This window comes from Geotrypetes seraphini, chromosome 2 (genome assembly GCF_902459505.1).
Source record: "Geotrypetes seraphini chromosome 2, aGeoSer1.1, whole genome shotgun sequence".
Lineage (NCBI taxonomy): Eukaryota > Metazoa > Chordata > Amphibia > Gymnophiona > Dermophiidae > Geotrypetes > Geotrypetes seraphini.
The window spans coordinates 6,505,736-6,523,691 of NC_047085.1; the positions used below are offsets into that span (position 1 = coordinate 6,505,736).

General features: G+C 44.9%; 1 protein-coding gene across 2 annotated transcripts in view; it reads right to left on the minus strand.

Moving 5' to 3' along the window:
• The window catches only part of MTO1 (mitochondrial tRNA translation optimization 1), an 81,531-nt gene that overhangs the window by 12,516 nt on the left and 51,059 nt on the right, over positions 1-17,956 (minus strand). Inside the window, exons 12-14 of one of the 2 annotated variants that reach the window (XR_004538389.1) lie at positions 14,276-14,394; positions 12,255-12,412; positions 10,891-12,134 (exon numbers count right to left, since the gene is read on the minus strand). Coding sequence is in view for 1 of the 2 variants with exons in the window: in XM_033934181.1 (XP_033790072.1) it covers positions 12,036-12,134; positions 12,255-12,412; positions 14,276-14,394 (376 nt within the window). In the remaining variant the exon portion in view is untranslated. Of the gene's footprint in view, positions 1-10,586; positions 12,135-12,254; positions 12,413-14,275; positions 14,395-17,956 lie in introns of those variants that run through there. The other variant, XM_033934181.1, reaches the window with a different exon arrangement.

Here is a 17,956-nt window from a genome sequence, read left to right on the forward strand (position 1 = left end):
ATGCCGTTGTACAGGGCCATGGTGAGACCTCATCTGGAGTACTGTGTGCAATTCTGGAGGTCACATTACAGTAAAGATGTGCGCAGAATTGAATCGGTTCAGCGGACGGCCACCAGGATGATCTCGGGGCTCAAGGGTCTCTCGTACGAAGAGAGACTGAACAAATTGCAGCTCTACACTCTCGAGGAACGTAGGGAGAGGGGAGACATGATCGAAACATTTAAGTACCTCACGGGACGTGTCGAAGTGGAAGGGGGACATAAAAGGGGACGAGCCAACAGCAGAGAGTTCACAGTGCAAGGCCATCCAAAGGGAGACTGTAGGAGCTGTGCCTAGTCCTGAGCACATGGTAGCAGAGTTCTGAGCACATGGCAGAACAGTGAGCGGAGAGTGTGCTAGCAGGAAGAAGCAGAGAGAGGAGCAGAGAAGGCGATGCTAGCAGGGGAAGAGGCGAGAGCTAACTCCGCCCACCCCTGACATCACCAGCCAAACTCCCCCCATAAAAGGGGACGAGCCAACGGCGCGCAGCCATTCGGCGCGCGGCGAAGGCGAGCGGCAAAGGCGCTCGCCGTAGCGAGAGCGCCTTTGCGAAGGGCATCAAGAAAGGGCTATCAACTATAGCCGGACTCCCAACTTATAAGACTAGCTAACTAATCAATTGTCTTCAGTCTTTCTTTAGCGTTCTACCAAGTCTTTAACTATCAATCTACAACTTTCTACCAAGTCTTTAACTCTCAATCTTACAACTTTCTATCTCACCAACAAGCTACTAAATCTTTCTCACTAAACAGGCACACTAACAAACAGACGTTCTTAACTGACAATTAACTAACTGTTAACTAACTAACTACTACTACTACTACTAACTAACTAACTAACTACTCCATCCCTCAGACCAAGAACTAACTAACTACCTCTATCCCTCCCTCAACACTTACTGACCAACACCTAACAGCCCCCACCCTAACAAACATCCTTAAAAAAAAAAAAAAAAAATTTTAAATTAAGAAATAATAACAATAAACCTTTGTAATGGCAGGTAGGACTAGAAGCAGCAAGACTTCAATCAAAACAGGCAGTTCAGTCACCGAGAGCACCCAAGGGATGGCTATGGTCCGAGTACAGATGGAAGGAGAACCAGGACGGAGGGCAGAGGTCTCTGTACAGACCGAGGCCATCCCCTCAAAGATGTCTACAGTCTCAACGCAGACAGAAGTAATGGTTCAACCGGACGAAAGCCTTTTGATGGAGCTAAAGAGCCTGAGAGAGGAGGTTCAGCGCTTAAGGAGCATCCGAGACCTTCATTGATAGAGTCATCCAGGAGCTGTCTCAGATCGCTGAACAGGAACCTGACAAGACCACCCTGGGAACATCCATAGCATCCAAAACGGCCACCTTGAGACAAACTACCGGAATGCAGGAAGTGGTTGGAGACGCTGACTCCTGGCAGTTGGTGACTTCCTCCACAAGAAAATGCAGAGGACCTAACTCTGTCTCTTTTTCCCCCATACAGGACAGCTCAACATCGACACCTCATATCGCCCTGAGGAACAGATATCAGCTGCTACAGGAAGGTCCGGAGAAAGAGCTACAAGTAGTTGTTCAGCAGACGGTTCCAACTCCGGAATCAACAGTACAACCCAACCCCTAAGAAGCGCAGAGTGGTGGTCATCAGAGATTCGCTGCTGAGGGGCACCGAGGGACCAATCTGCAGACCAGACCTACAATCAAGAGAGGTCTGCTGTTTGCCAGGGGCCAGGATGTCACTGCTTGCATTGACAGACTCATCAAGCCCCGAGACCACTTCCCCATGGTTCTAATCCACGTCGGAACCAACAACACCGCAAGGAGCAGCCCGGACAGCATACCTGAAGACTTCAGGGCCCTGGGGGAGAAGCTGAGGAGGATGGATGCGCAGGTAGTCTTCTCCTCGATTCTCCCAGTGAGGGGCAAGGGCAGAGCCAGAGAGGATCGAATACAAAGGGCGAACGAGGATGGTGCAAGGAGATGAACTTCGGGTTTCTGCACCATGGAGAAGCATTGCAAGGACTACAGGGACACGACGGGCTACACCTAACCAGAAGAGGGAAGAATGTCCTTGGACACCGCCTAGCCCGCCTACTCCACAGGGCTTTAAACTAGGTAAGTCGGGGGAGGGTACAGGCACAAACAACATACCAGGCGAACTAAAATGCCAATACATTTATGAGGCTGAGGAAAGTAGACACCGAAATTCTGGGTCAGGGGTGAGTGCACACACTTTTGAGTCGGGAGTAGGGTCACATCATATTTATGGGTCACATTGTAATTCCGGGTCTAGGGGGAGTACACACTGTAGTTCTGGGTATATGGGGAGTACACATTGTGGTTCTGAGCCTCAGGAAAGCACAAATAACACAAACAATGCTAAAGGTGTTCAAATAGCTCAAACAGGAATATCCCCACTGAGACATAACAAAAATATAACATGGAGGGCTATGTACGTCAACGTACACAGTTTAGGAAACAAGATCCTGGAATTGGAAACAGAAATAAGGAATGCCGACCTGGATGTGGTGGCGATATCCGAAACCTGGCTCACAGACTCCCACGGGTGGGACATGGTCATACCGGGTTACAACTTGCTTCGCCGGGACAGAGAGGGTAGGAAGGGAGGGGGTGTAGCATTATATACTAAAGATGACATTAAGGTCACGAGAATCTCAGATGTCCAGTATACTGGGGAATCCCTATTTGGGTTAATTTGGCCAGAGGAAAGGACAAATGCTTGTATCTTGGCGTAATTTACAGACCCCCAAGACAACAGGATAACCTGGATATGGAAATAATCGAAGATATAGAAAATATCACCTTGCGTGGGGACACAGTATTGCTAGGTGACTTCAACATGCCTGATGTGGATTGGGTTACACTTACCTCTGCTTCCGGCAGCAGCAGGAGGCTATTAAACTCTATGAAAGGAGCAAGCCTCAGGCAACTGGTGTTGGAACCGACAAGGGATCAGGCAATACTGGACCTGATACTTACCAATGGAGAAAGTGTCACAGAGGTCTCGGTGGGCGACACATTGGCCTCCAGTGACAACATGGTATGGTTCAATATCAGGAACGCTTTCACTAAATCTACTACACTAACCAAAGTCCTCAAATTCAAGGACACAAATTTCAAAGAAATGGGAGACTTCGTTCACCAGGCGCTACAAAGCCAAGAAGAAACCGATAACGTGGAAGACATGTGGTCGACTTTGAAAGCAACCATACAAGAAGCAACAAACCGCTATGTAAAATCAGTAAGTAAACGGCGAAGGAACAATAAGCCACAGTGGTTTACTGCGGAGATCTCAGACCTGATCAAGGAGAAGAAAAAAGCATTCATCTCTTACAAACAATCAGGGAAGCAGGACTCTAGAGCAGACTACCTGGCCAAATCAAAAGCCGTCAAAACAGCAGTCAGGGAGGCTAAATTCCTCATGGAGGAGTCTCTAGCAAAGAACATCCAGAAGGGAGATAAATCCTTCTTCAGGTATATCAGTGATAGAAGAAAAAACTCAGGCGGGATTGTACGTCTTAGGAAACCAGACGGAGACTATGTGGAAAAGGATTCGGAAAAAGCCCAACTATTAAATGAATACTTCTGCTCAGTCTTCACCCGAGAAGCGCCAGGGCTCGGCCCTCAGCTACAGACAAGGGTTGGCTCAGTTGACCCGTTTAGTAACTTTGAGTTTACACCCAGCAGTGTCTACGGTGAGCTGTCAAAGCTCAAGGTTAACAAAGCAATGGGGCCGGACAACCTGCACCCCAGGGTGCTTAGGAAGCTGAGTGATGTCTTGGCGGAGCCACTGTCCGCGCTCTTCAACCTCTCCCTTAGTACAGGCAGCGTCCCGTTGGACTGGAGGACGGCTAACGTCATTCCACTCCACAAGAAAGGCTCAAAGATGGAGACAGCAAACTACAGACCAGTGAGTCTAACATCGATAGTGAGCAAACTTATGGAAACTCTAATCAAACACCAATTAGATAAGATCCTGGATGATGAGAATCTACGGGATCCCCGACAACATGGATTTACTAAGGGGAGATCCTGCCAATCCAACCTGATCAGCTTCTTTGACTGGGTAACGGGGAAGCTGGATATTGGGGAGTCCCTGGACATCGTGTACCTGGACTTTAGCAAAGCATTCGATAGCGTACCACACCGCAGGTTACTGAGCAAGATGAGTTCTATAGGATTAGGTAACACATTGACGAAATGGGTTGGGAGCTGGCTTGGAGGTAGGCTCCAAAGGGTGGTGGTGAACGGCACCCCCTCCGAAATGACGGAGGTGATTAGTGGAGTACCACAGGGCTCAGTCTTGGGCCCAATCCTATTCAACATCTTTATAAGAGACTTGGCAGAAGGGCTTCGAGGTAAAATAACATTATTCGCCGATGACGCCAAACTGAGTAATGTAGTGGGCAAATGCACAACAGATGAAGATTCAGTGCCCAACAACATGATGCACGACCTACTCCTACTGGAGCGATGGTCTAGGACATGGCAACTCAACTTCAATGCCAAAAAATGCAAAGTTATGCACCTGGGCAGCCAGAATCCATGCAAGTCTTATACCCTTAATGGCGAGATCCTAGCAAAAACGGTAGCAGAACGAGACTTGGGGGTAATCGTCAGTGAGGACATGAAGTCTGCCAATCAAGTGGAGCAGGCTTCGTCCAAGGCAAGACAAATCACGGGCTGCATACGAAGGGGTTTCGTCAGTCGTAAGGCGGAAGTCATTATGCCATTGTATAGATCCATGGTGAGGCCCCACCTGGAATACTGTGTGCAATTCTGGAGGCCGCATTATCGCAAGGATGTGCTGAGACTGGAGTCGGTGCAAAGAATGGCCACCCGGATGGTCTCGGGACTCAAGGATCTACCATACGAAAAACGGCTTGACAAATTACAGCTATACTCGCTCGAGGAGCGCAGAGAGAGGGGGGACATGATCGAGACGTTCAAGTATCTTACGGGCCGCATCGAGGCGGAGGAAGATATCTTCTTTTTTCAAGGGTCCCACGACAACAAGAGGGCATCCGTTGAAAATCAGGGGCGGGAAACTACGAGGTGACACCAGGAAATTCTTTTTCACTGAAAGAGTGGTTGATCGCTGGAATAGTCTTCCACTACAGGTGATTGAGGCCAGCAGCGTGCCTGATTTTAAGGCCAAATGGGATCGGCACATGTGATCTATTCACAGGCGAAGGTAGGGGAGGGACATTAAGGTGGGCAGACTAGATGGGCCGTGGGCCCTTATCTGCCGTCTATTTCTATGTTTCTATGTTTAAGGGACCCTCGGCCACAAGAGGGCACCCGCTCAAACTCAGGGGCGGAAAATTTCATGGCGACACCGGAAAGTATTTCTTCACAGAGAGAGTGGTTGATCATTGGAACAAGCTTCCAGTGCAGGTGATCGAGGCAGACAGCGTGCCAGACTTTAAGAATAAATGGGATACCCATGTGGGATCCCTACGAGGGTCAAGATAAGGAAATTGGGTCATTAGGGCATAGACAGGGGGTGGGTAAGCAGAGTGGGCAGACTTGATGGGCTGTAGCCCTTTTCTACCGTCATCTTCTATGTTTCTATGAGAGATGCCCAGTCTCTCCTGCCAGAACCCTTCCACCTACCCCCGTACATTGCTGGCAGGAGGGATGCCCAATCCCTACTACAGGAGGGGCCTTAAGCGCCTGGGCCAATCAGGCCCATAGGCCCCTCTCCGGTGCATCCCTGCCATTGCAGCCATCCGGATGCAGGCAGGAGCCATCCGACTGGCCAATGATTCAAGGTTAGGGGGGTGAAGGTTTGGGGGGTGTTGGCTGGAGGGACTGGGCATCCCTCCTGCTGTGATTGTGTGGGGGAAGTTCAGGGGTTCTAGAAGGAGGTATTGGGCATCACTCCTGCTGGCAATGTACGGGGGGACGGGACTGGTGGCCATGGCTGCTAAATGTATTGCGGCAGGGAGATCCCTTGCTGCAATAATAATAATGTCTGCTTACCATGTAGGCCAGCATTTTGCTGCCAAACATTGCAGACATCTACCGCTGGCCTATGGAGGCACGTAGGGCTGCCTAGGCCCGCCTAAAGCTGCTTCTGGGTCAAGCCACACCCACACCTAGCCTTAGGTGAACTTAGGCAGGCCAACGCAGAGGCGCCTACAATGTTTAAAAAAACATGCAACCCAATTGGCTGTTTAGGCAGCAGCTGGCCACCTACAATTGGGGTGCCGTGTATAGCCTAAGATGAATTTACGCTAAACTTGACTCTCTTTGTATACCAACCGAGGATGATCAAACTATACTGTACACATGTAAATTTATAGCCTGTCTGTCTATGCATTATGTATGTCAACCTGTAACCCGTTCTGAGCTCGTTGGGAAGGAAGGAATAAAACAAACCAAATAAATAAATGATAACATTCTCATCTGTTTTCCATTCCTTTCCCAATAATTCCGATCCACCTCTGCACACTGAAGACAGGATTTCAACATTTCATCAATGATGACACCTAGATCCTTGGATCACGTAGCTATCATTTGGGTTCCTCCTTCCCACATGCATCACTTTGAACTTGCTCACATTAGCATAGTCCATCCAGTCTACCCGTTAGTCATCTGCTATTGGGATGCCCAATTTTCACAAGCCTCTTGTGATTTAACAGCATTGAACAATTAGATCTCGAATATCCAATAAAACTTCTACAAGTTGTGCCCCTACCGATATCGCAGATGATAATAAAAAAAAGTTCCAAATCATTAACAGCATCATGTACTAAGTTTATTCTTCATCTTTAAAGGAATTAGAACAATTATTTCAAACTATAAAACTTAAAGGCTCTAAATTTGAATCCTTTCCTCCTTTTCTTCTTAAAAGGTATTTCTCATCATTTGGACCAGTTATTCTTCAAATTATTCATAAAAGTCTGTCCACTTCATCTTTCCCTTCAGAATGGAAACACTCAGTTCTCCTTCCGATCATTAAAGATTCCAAAATTAGTCTCAACGATTGTTCAAATTACCGTCCTATAGCCAATCTTCCATTTTTGGCAAAACTTACAGAAAAAGTAGTATTTCATCAATTATCTGACTTCATAGACAAAACTCAGGTTTTACACCCTAACCAATCTGGATTTCGTAAAAATCATTCCACAGAGCATTCCTTATTAGGTCTCGTCACATCTATTCACTATTATCTGGATCAACATAAATCTGTCATTCTCATTTCCTTAGATTTAGCAGCAGCATTTGACACAATTGACCATCATTTATTACTCCAACGTCTCTCTTCTATTGGTCTAAGTGACCAAGTACTTGAATGGTTTCAAGCATATTTCAAAGACAGATTTTCCACAGTGTACTTCAAAAATTCTTTCTCTAAACCATATCACACAAACCACGGAGTCCCGCAAGGTTCTATACTGTCTCCTTTACTCTTCAACATTTATTTGGCCCCTCTTTTAACTCTTTGTCAATCAATTGGATTCACAGTATATGCTTATGCAGATGATTTTCAACTTCTACATACCATTGACCCTACAAGTTCACGTGACATATCTGACATTAATCAAAAGTTAGCCAAAATTCATGACTGGCTAAATGCCAATCAATTATCCCTAAGCATTAACAAGACCACTACTGTACTCTTCTCAGGGAAAGAAGGATCACCACTTATTAATCCAATTTTAATTGACAATATGCCTCTTATTCAAATCAACAACACAAAAATTTTGGGAGTTTTAATAGATAACAAACTCACGTTCCGTGTACACATCAGTGCATTGGTCAAAAATTGTTTCTACAGGTTGAGGATGATTCGATCACTCGCCCCCCTCCTTGACAAATTTTCCCTTAACACACTAGTTCATTCTCTAGTAATGTCAAAGCTAGACTATTGTAATTCTTTATTAAAAGGGGCTTTTTTAAAAGACATACGGCGACTTCAATTGATTCAAAATACAGCTATAAAGATAATTACTGGTTCAAAGAAATTCGACCATGTTACACCTTTGCTACAAGAAGCTCACTGGTTGCCTATAATACATAGGATAACTTATAAAATAGCTCTTTTAGTCTTTAAGACAATTAAGACCAATACACCGGCTTTTATAGTTAGGCTCCTGATCCCTTACAGTTCATCGAGAGTTCTTAGATCATCCTCTCAGTCTACCCTTAATGTTCCTTCCTTGAAAATTATCGGAACACGTCGTGCCTCTATTTTTTCGGTAACAGCACCAACGATTTGGAATTCTCTCCCTTTATACATAAGACTCGAACAAGATTTGCAGAAATTCAAGAGCAGTTTAAAGTGTCTTCTCTTTAAAGAAGCCTTTAACTGAATCTACCAAATCCATTATGAGGTACCATCCTATGATCTTTCCCATTCATAAAACTATAGCATCAGTATTTCTCTCATTTGATCTCTCACTACTACCATCTTACTTTTCCCCACCTCCTAATGTACTTCCCTTATATGTACTTTTCTTTAAAAAAAATTGTATTTCTTCCCCCCTTCCCTATTGTTTCCCTTGTTCAATTTACCCCTGTTGGTCTAATTATAAAGATTATGTATTAGTGATTTTTTTTTTTTTTTTAAATCTCATTTTATTTCTGTAAAACGCTTTGTAATTTGAAAAGCGTTTAATCAAATTATTTGAATAAACTTGAAACTTATTTGAATAAACTATTTGAAACTTGAACAAATTTGTATCATCTACAAATTTAATTACATCACTAGTTAATCCCATTCCTAAATCACATATACAAGGGATCTTCAAAAACTTTTTTTTAAACACTATTTATTAAATATCTCAAAAGCAAATTACATCACTACCTGCAAAGCGAGCCTGTTTGTAACCTAGCAGTAGAGTCGTTTAGAAGAAAATTACTGGGAATATAAATAGTCAGGCAATCTCCTGGAGGCTGGGGGTTTGTTGGGCAGCAGTCCGCTGCCAAGAGAATCATTACAGTTACATGATAGCATGCCATTGTGATGGGTAGCATGAGGTCACAACTGATTCTGCATTGCTTGTAGATCCCCAGGTCTCTAAGGTGATGACAGGAAGAATGACCCTGAGAATATTCATCTGTCTTAGCAAGTCCTCTCATGGACCAACCAACCTTCCAATCAACCAATTCCAGACATATGAGAATGATGGGGTCATTTTAAAAGCATTTTCTGCATGTGAAGTATGTTTCTCACATGGAAAAGATGTAAATTAAAGGCAAACAGACAGATAGCACCTACCTTTCTGCAATATATATATATGCATTGTTTGGGATGTAATTGGGTTGGACCAGGGACAGAACTGCAAAACTGTTCATGTATTTCTTGCATATATATATATATATATACACGTTTGAATCAATTTGTGTGATGGCATCCAATATTGTTTATTTCATCCAAGTCTCTACTGGCAGCCAGTGCAGCTCACGAGAAAAGGTGTCACAGGGTCAAATTTCTTTAGCCTGAAGATCAGTCTGACCACGGCATTTTGAACTATACGTAATCGATGTACATTTCTTTGAGTAACTGTCAAGTAGACAATATTGCAATAATCAAGCTGACTAAGAATTATGGATTGCACCAAAAGTCTGAATGATGAACATAAGCATTGCCTCTGCCGGGTCAGACCAGGGGTCCATCGTGCCTGGCAGTCCGCTCCCGCGGCGGCCCCCCAGGTCCATGACCTGAAAGTGTTCCCTACCTAACCTAAAATATCCATACCCTATTCGCTCAATGTCCTGTAAGGTAAACCTCTATCTGTAATCCCTGATCGAACAAAGCTTCCAGAGGGTAAAAAATCCCTTCCTGACTAAAGAGTCCACTTGATTCCTCATGGTCAGTCTGGTCCAATATAACACCTAATATCTTAATGGTTGATGACTCTACAAAGCCTCAGGTTGAGATTCTACGTATGTACTGAGCGAAGCGTGATTCTTGGAAAATGCGCACCTGATGGTCATCATATTTCAAAGATTTCTCTGCGGCCCTGACGGATACTCGCAGGAAGTTTACCCATTGTGTGTTAAAATACATGGCCACCACATTCGCTTCATGCTTTTGAAGGTCTACTGTCAGGAACGCTCAGTCAGGACTTCATGAACCCTTTGGTTTTAAGTGATGCAGCTACTTGAAGTTTGGTGTTACTGCTTGGGCATCTGTTTCTTTGCTGGCTGGATGATACTACTTTGAGTGGTTGTTCACTTTCTCCTATTTTATACTTTTCTCAGATGTGTTTTCTATTGTGGGTGCTGGCGTTGTGATGCTAGCCACATTGATCCAGTAGAATCCTAATTAATCGGTATTCAACCAACAGTCTCCCGTGATCGTGACCCAACAACTCCCCCCCCCTGTCTCTATGTGTGTGTGATTAAGCCAGAGTTCCTCACAGGCAACTTTTACTATGTATAACTTCTACCCCCTCCCTGACTGCCCCCTCCCCCAACAACCCCCCCCTCCTCCAGCCCCCAAAGCAGCAACACCCCCCCCCCTCCAGGCCAATGAAGCAGCAACAGCAGCCAGTCAGCAGAGGCATCACTGAGAGTCTACTGTATATGGACATAAGTTTCAGTTTATGAAAATTTAAATAAACAAAGAATCTGAGTTTTGGTGTAGAGCTATGGCTTCACTCCCACTCCTTCAGGAGCAACTGGTCCAGTTTTCAGAACCCCCCTAATGAATATGCATCCCATTGAAGGGAGCAGCATGCAAACGTCTGCCATGCACACTCATTAAGGAGATTCGGAAAACCTGACGCATTAGTGGCCCTTCAGGATTGGGAGTAGATGCACCAGAAACCAAAACCAGTCATTGAATGGGAGACGGAACTTAAGGCACAAAATAGTGAGAGTTTTTACCTCAGAGCGTAACAGTCGACTCAACAGAGTATTTCACCGTACTTTCACAAATGCTACACAACGGAAAGTCAGTTTGCAAAGACCACCTCACTTGTGCGGCTCTACTCTCAAGATATCGTTTCAGCTACAGTCTTGTTATTACATAACTTGGCCACACAATAAAGCCACATCATCACGGTCATTGAAGGGGTTCAGTGGTTGTGTTACCCACCAGCAAGGCCAGTGTGTCTCAAACTGTGTGCTGTCTTAAATTCAAATTTTTATAATTGCACTAGATCACTTTATATTTATTTTGAGGATTATGTGCACGAAGTATTGGCACTTTATAAAATAAGCAGAACCCAGTGAATGATATCTCTAACCTGTTAAAGCTGTTTAAAAGAAATCATTTCTGATCAACAGCACAGGTATCTGAGGGTACTGCTGTAAAAGAAATACTATACACGTCTTTACTCTTAAGGTTAGCCCTGGGCTCTCCAAAGTTGCATCATGCTGAACTTTTGAAATGAATGCATCGATGCACTTTGCACCCTGTTCATACTGTAGTATACGGCCTTTTTCTCTCTCTCTGCAGAGCAATGAGACTTAAACTCTCTTTATCCAATGTTGTCACTTCGAGAAGGATGCCAGAAATTCACCAGCTGAGGTTCGTTCTAGGTCCGTGCGAGTCCTCAAGTCTCCTGTGTGTACAGAGCTCAGTTCCTCTTCCGTAATATACGAGGGCGGTTTGAGAAGTTTGGTAAAAAAAAAAAAAAATTAAACAAATTTGACAAAACCTATTTTTTTGACAGGATGGAAAAACTGGACTAAATGTGCAGCCCTTGAAGGAGAGTATGTTGAGAAATATAAGTGTTTAAAAATAAAATTAACTTGTTCATTTACTGAACTTTTCAAGCCACATTGTCTTAGACTTCTGCTGTTGATGTCACGATTGTTGCAGTTGTCTGGGTCGCGCCACGTCTGGTAGGTGCAATTTCAAATTTATGACCAATGCCTCAATCGTCTAAAACCCCAGCCAATCAGTTTAAAGACAGACACAGACCTCGCTGTATACCCTGAAGAAAGCCACAACATGAAGGCTGACACGTCGGTTCTACCCGGACAACTGAAACCATCATTTTCAAAGCACCCTGGTATGTTCAGATTTAGGCAAGCTCTGTCTTCTGCCTAGATCCCTTTACAAATTTTAAGAGGTTCACGATGGCTGCCGGTGTGATTCCAGGTAGGCGACTAGCAGCGCCAATCTACAGGGAGGAACGAGAATAGAGAATGGATAAAATTAGCCAATGCTTCTTCTAACTATACATGAACAATTTCACAGGTGCAAACTCTCAGAAGTATATCTGGCCCTGTCTAAGCCTCACCGTGTGGGGGCGACTAAGGGCCAGCTTCTCCCGTGCTTCCAAGGAGAGCATTGCATCCAGATTCCAATAATCGAGATCCTCAGGAAGGCAGAGAGCTTCATCCCGTTGTACTTCCTTGATCTCTTGCTGCTGGAGTGCCACCAGAAGCTCATAAGTAGCTGCAAGAAATGAACAACAGCACATCTGACTGTACAGTATGTCACGTCTAGTTCTCCTCCAACTACTCCGCCCGGGTGGTTTTCTGATGTATGACGTAAAGGTGGTTAAAATCATAAGCAAAGCCTCATAGGAGTGCATCGTCATTGTGGCACAGGAGAGCAACAGCAGATGCTCAGGAAAGGAAGGGGAAAGGTGGCTCAGAGATCTTTGCTCAGAGCTTAAAGCTACAGCCTCAGCACCCTGAGGTTGTGGGTTCAAACCCCACGCTGCTCCTTGTGACCCTGGGTAAGTCACTTAACCCCCCCCCCTCCCATTGCCCCAGGTACAGGGATTCAAGGAAGGTTTGGATAGGTTCCTAAAAGATAAAGGGATTGAGGGGTACAGATAGAACCAGAGGTAGGTTATAAGAATGGTCAGGAACCACTTCACAGGTCATGGACCTGATGGGCTGCCGTGGGAGCGGACCGCTGGGCACGATGGACCTCTGGTCTGACCCAGTGGAGGCAACTTCTTATGTTCTTATATATATTAGATAGATTGTGAGCCCACCAGGACATACAGGGAAAAATTCTTGAGTGCCTGAATAAATTCAGGTAAACAATTCTGAGCTCCCCTGGGAGAACAGTATAGAAAACTGAATAAATAAATACAGTTGTACCTTGGTTTACGAGCATAATTCGTTCCAGAAGCATGCTCGTAAACCAAAATACTAGTATATCAAAGAGAGATTTCCCCATAGGAAATAATGGAAACTCGCTTTGATACGTTCCCACCCCCCAAGGCCAGCGGCACTGCTCTATCCCCCCCCCCCCATGAGAACTGGCATTGCTCTCCCCGAAGGCTTCCCCTGAAAATCTGCCCCCCCCTTCTTACTGTCATCTGCGCAGATGCTCAAGGCCCAGCAAGAAGAGGAGGCCGATCTTCGGGCACCGGCACCGGCATGTCTGTGCGTTGGTGCCGGTGCCCGAAGATCGGCCTCCTCTTCTTGCTGGGCCTTGAGCATCTGCGCATGCTCAAGGCCTGCGAGTTCACGTTCTCTCCGAGATAACATTATACATTAGCATTAAAACAATGAGATTTTACAAAATAGCATTAAAAAGGTAATACGGTTAAGTTAATAAAAAATGATTATGTAATGAATTTATCAAACAAATGTGTTTTTAAAACCTTCTAAAAGCAATATACCAATGAGTTTGAAAAATCAAAAGACTCAACCAGGAACTCTGTTTGCCGAATTGAAAGGCAATTGTTTTGCTAAGAAATCTCATGGCTTAATAATAGCAGGATACAGAAACATGACTTCGTTACGAGGATTCTTTACTGAACTGTAAAACTCGAAATGAGAGGATAAATATTTGGGGGCCAAACCAAAGACAGCCTTAAAACAAAAACACCCGAATTTAAAAAGGACCCGTGCCTCAATAATAGGATCATATTTCTTTAGACCAAAAATTAGGCGTACGGCCGTATTTTGTATAGTTTCTTGGTGTTTTCTGTACGTATTGCTAATTTATGTAAATTTTCTTACACTGTGTATCATCTATATTTTGTTATATATAATTAATAAACAATTTTTAAAATGAAAGAATTTTGCTGATAGATTTTTTTGGGGGGTTACATTATAGGGACCCCATTTTTTTCTTTCCCTTTTGCAAATTTTATTGTAATTTATCTTATTGTTTTTCCCCTTTAAATGTAAACAGAGTTTGTCTTGTATTGTTTTATTTCCTTATTTTATGCTCATTGTATTTCCACTCTATTAAATAAATTGAACTTGAACTACCTGACCACATAGGCAAGCCCCACTCCCCCGTAGTACTCTGGCCTCTGGAAAGGCCCCTGTCAGTTTCCCTTTTGCCCACCTTCTATTTTTAACCTCATTGCCAGCTCTTTGCATTCGGTAAATTTCACGCAAAGCTCAGGAACAGCTCGGGCCAGTTTCTCCATTTCGATATCCTGATACCGCAGCATGTCCAAGGCACTGAATCATGGAGAGAAGAAAGGATATTTAATCACAGGGTCCAAGAGAACAAAACCATTTCTGTAGCGCTGAAAAGCAAACACAACGCTGTACATTGAACATGCAATAGACGGTCCCTGTTCAGAAGAGCTTAAAATCTAATTTAAACAGATAGAACTAGAGAATGACACAGGGAAAAAAATCTGTCCCCTTCATTGCCCCATCCCTGTCGCATCCACCCTTCCCTCCCACCACCTCACCTCCCTTCAGCAGCCCGAGAATCTCCCTCCCTCCTCCTTATCTTTGCGGCGTGTTAGTAAAGAAACTTACTGAAGCCAGCGGAGACTGCCTGCCTGTGCCTGCAGTCGCGTGTGTGTGTGCGGAAGCTTCTCCACGTCAGAGGAGAAGCTTCCGCCCACACACACGCGACTGCAGGCAGGCAGGCTTCACCGGCTTCAGTAAGTTTCTTTACTAAAGCACTGCACAGGTAAGGGGGAAGGAGATAGATTTGGCCGTAGGGAGGGAGGGTGGGGGCCATGCGCAATCGGTGACCACGCGCCTTCCCTCCCTTAACTGCGGGGATAAGGTCATTCACCGCTCCACGGGGCGGTGGATGGCCTTGTCCCTGTGCCCGCAGTGAGCACTTTCCCCCCCCCCCTCCCACCGTTTAGGCAGATTACCTGCAGCTACCCGCAGGTAACTGCCACCGTGTCATTCTCTAGACAGAACATCTAGGGGTTGGGGAGTTTCTTTCAGAAAAAATAAAGATGAACATAGCTAATTTTATTGAGTGGGAGTTAGGAGTGGAAAGTTACCTGGACATAAAGTGAAACTTTGCAACTGCTTCAGTTAGGAAATCAAGCACCCCAGTGAGCCGCTAAGGGCTCCTTTTAAGAAACTGCGTTACGGCATTAACACGCGGAATAGCGCACGCTAGACGCTAACGCCAGCACTAAGCTGGTGTTCGTTATAGCTGCGTAGCATGCGGTAATATCCTGCGTGCGCTAAAAACACTAGCACACCTTAGTAAAAGGAGCCCTACATTTCTTCAATACTGAACTGCTGAAAATCTCTGCTCCTACTGTCCGCTGGCATTCAAAGAAAAAAAGATTTGCTTAAAGTCTGAACCAGCGTCTCTCAAACATTTTTAGCTCTGGCACACTAAATACAGAAAATGTTTTTCACGGCACATTCTATTGAAATTATAAAATTGCAAAACCAATAAAAATTAAATTTGAGAATTATTGGAGAGAGGATGTGCCCTAGATGTGGTGCATTTAGATTTTAGCAAAGCCTTTGGCAGTGTTCCACACAGACGTCTAATAAATAAACTGAGTGCCCTCGGGATGGGTCCCAAAGTGACGGGCTGGGTCAAGAACTGGTTGAGTGGAAGGCGACAGAGGGTAGTGATCAATGGAGATCGCTCTGAGGAAAGGGATGTTAGCAGTGGTTTGCCTCAAGGTTCTGTTCATGGGCCTATTCTTTTTAACATTTTTATAAATGATATTGCTGAAGGGTTGTCGGGTAAGATTTGCCTCTTTGCAGATGATACCAAAATCTGCAATAGAGTAGATACGCCGGATGATGTGAATAACATGAAGAAAGACCTGGTGAAACTTGAAGAATGGTCTGAAATTTGGCAGCTAAAATTTAAGGCTAAGAAATGCAAGGACATGCATTTGGGCTACAAAAACCTAAGGGAACAGTACAGTTTAGGGGGTGAAGAATTTATATGCACGAAGGAAGAGCGGGACTTGGGTGTGATTATATGCGATGATCTTAAGGTGGCCAAACAGGTTGAAAAGGTGACAACGAAAGCTAGAAGGATGCTAGAGGTATGGCTAGTAGGAAAAAGGAGGTATTGAGAAAACTGAAGAGGAGTTATGATGAGAGGTACCAAGCTTGTCAGGTGTAGAGACTGCAGGTTGGGATGAAGCAGAGATCCCTGACTCTGTGTAAGCAGAGATGGAAAAACTGGTAGAAGGTATGGCTCCCTGCTGCTGAGTTGAAGGAGAAGGGAGTACCAAGATTTGTCTTGGCTACCGAGGAGCAATCAGAATCATGGTGGCATGGTCGTTCTTTAACTTGACAAGAGTCTTGAGAATGAGAGGGAATGGAGGGAATGCATACAGGAAGAGATTCGTCCATTCCAGAAGAAAAGCATCTGCCTCGAGGCGATGAGGAGAATAGATCCTGGAGCAGAACTGAGGCAGTTTGTGGTTTTGGGGAGCTGCAAAGAGATCTATCTGAGGTGTTCCCCACTGTGAAAAAATGTGATGAAGAGGCGAGGAATGGAGTGTCCATTCGTGAGGTTGCAGAAGATGACTCAAGTTGTCCGCCAAGCAATTTTTCACCCCTTGGATGTAGACAGCTTTGAGGAAGATATTGTGGCAGATTGCCCAGTCCCAAACCTTCAGAGCTTCTTGACAAAAGGAGGCAGATCCCGTCCCTTCCTGTTTGTTGACATAATACATGGCGACTTGGTTGTCCGTCCGAATGAGGACTACCTGATCTTGAAGATGTTGAAAAGCTTTGAGAGCCTTGAAAATCGCTCCAAGTTCCAACAGATTGATTTGACACTGACGATCCGTACTGGTCCAGTGGCCTTGAGTACGGAGACCATCGAGATGAGCGCCCCAAGCGTAGGTCGAGGAATCTGTTGTGAGGACCTTCTGATGAGGGAGCGTTTGAAACAGCAAGCCTCTGGAGAGATTGGAAGAGAGCATCCACCAGCGGAGAAACTGTCTCAATGAAGGAGTGACTGCAATGTGTTGGGAAAGTGGGTCGCAAACCTGCGTCCACTGAGGAATTCTGAGGTGAAGTCTGGCAAATGGAGTCACGTGTACTGTGAAGGCCATGTGACCCAGGAGTACCATCATGTGTCTCGCTGATATGGAGGAGTGGGAAGACACTGTGCCGTCGGCTTCATTGTCATGTCCACCATTACCCCCAAGTCCCTTTCTTGGGTACTCTCATTCAATAAGATCCCTCCCATCGTATAGTTGTACCTCAGGTTTCTGCTTCCCACATGTAATACTTTACATTTCTCAATGTTGAACTTCATCTGCCATCTCGTCACCCATTCCCATAGTTTGTTCAAGTCCCTTTGTAATTCTTCGCAGTCCTCTTTAGTCCGAGCTCCACTGAATAGTTTGGTGTCGCCCTGTGCTTAGCGGGAAGGCACTCGCGCATGCGCGGTGCGGCTGACTCAAAACTTCTATTTTCTACAAGCAAGTCTGCTTGCGAGGCTTCCGAATCGGGGCTCCGTCGATGACATCACCCATATGTGAGAATAGGCTGCCTGCTTGTCCTGGGATAATGGACTCATCAGGGAAAGTGGGAAGCCTGAAAAGTGATCTACAAAAATTAGAAGCATGCATTTATTTACTCATTCATTTATTTAGCCTGCCTCCCAAAGGAGCCCAAAATGGGTTATGTTAAATTTGATGCTAATATTTATTTATTTATTTATTTATTTAGATTTTTATCCCGTCCTCCCAACAGCTCAGAACGGTTTACAATTGAACATACACAGTGGGGAGTAACTAGACATATAAGTGGTACAACAGGTTTAGTGATTGGG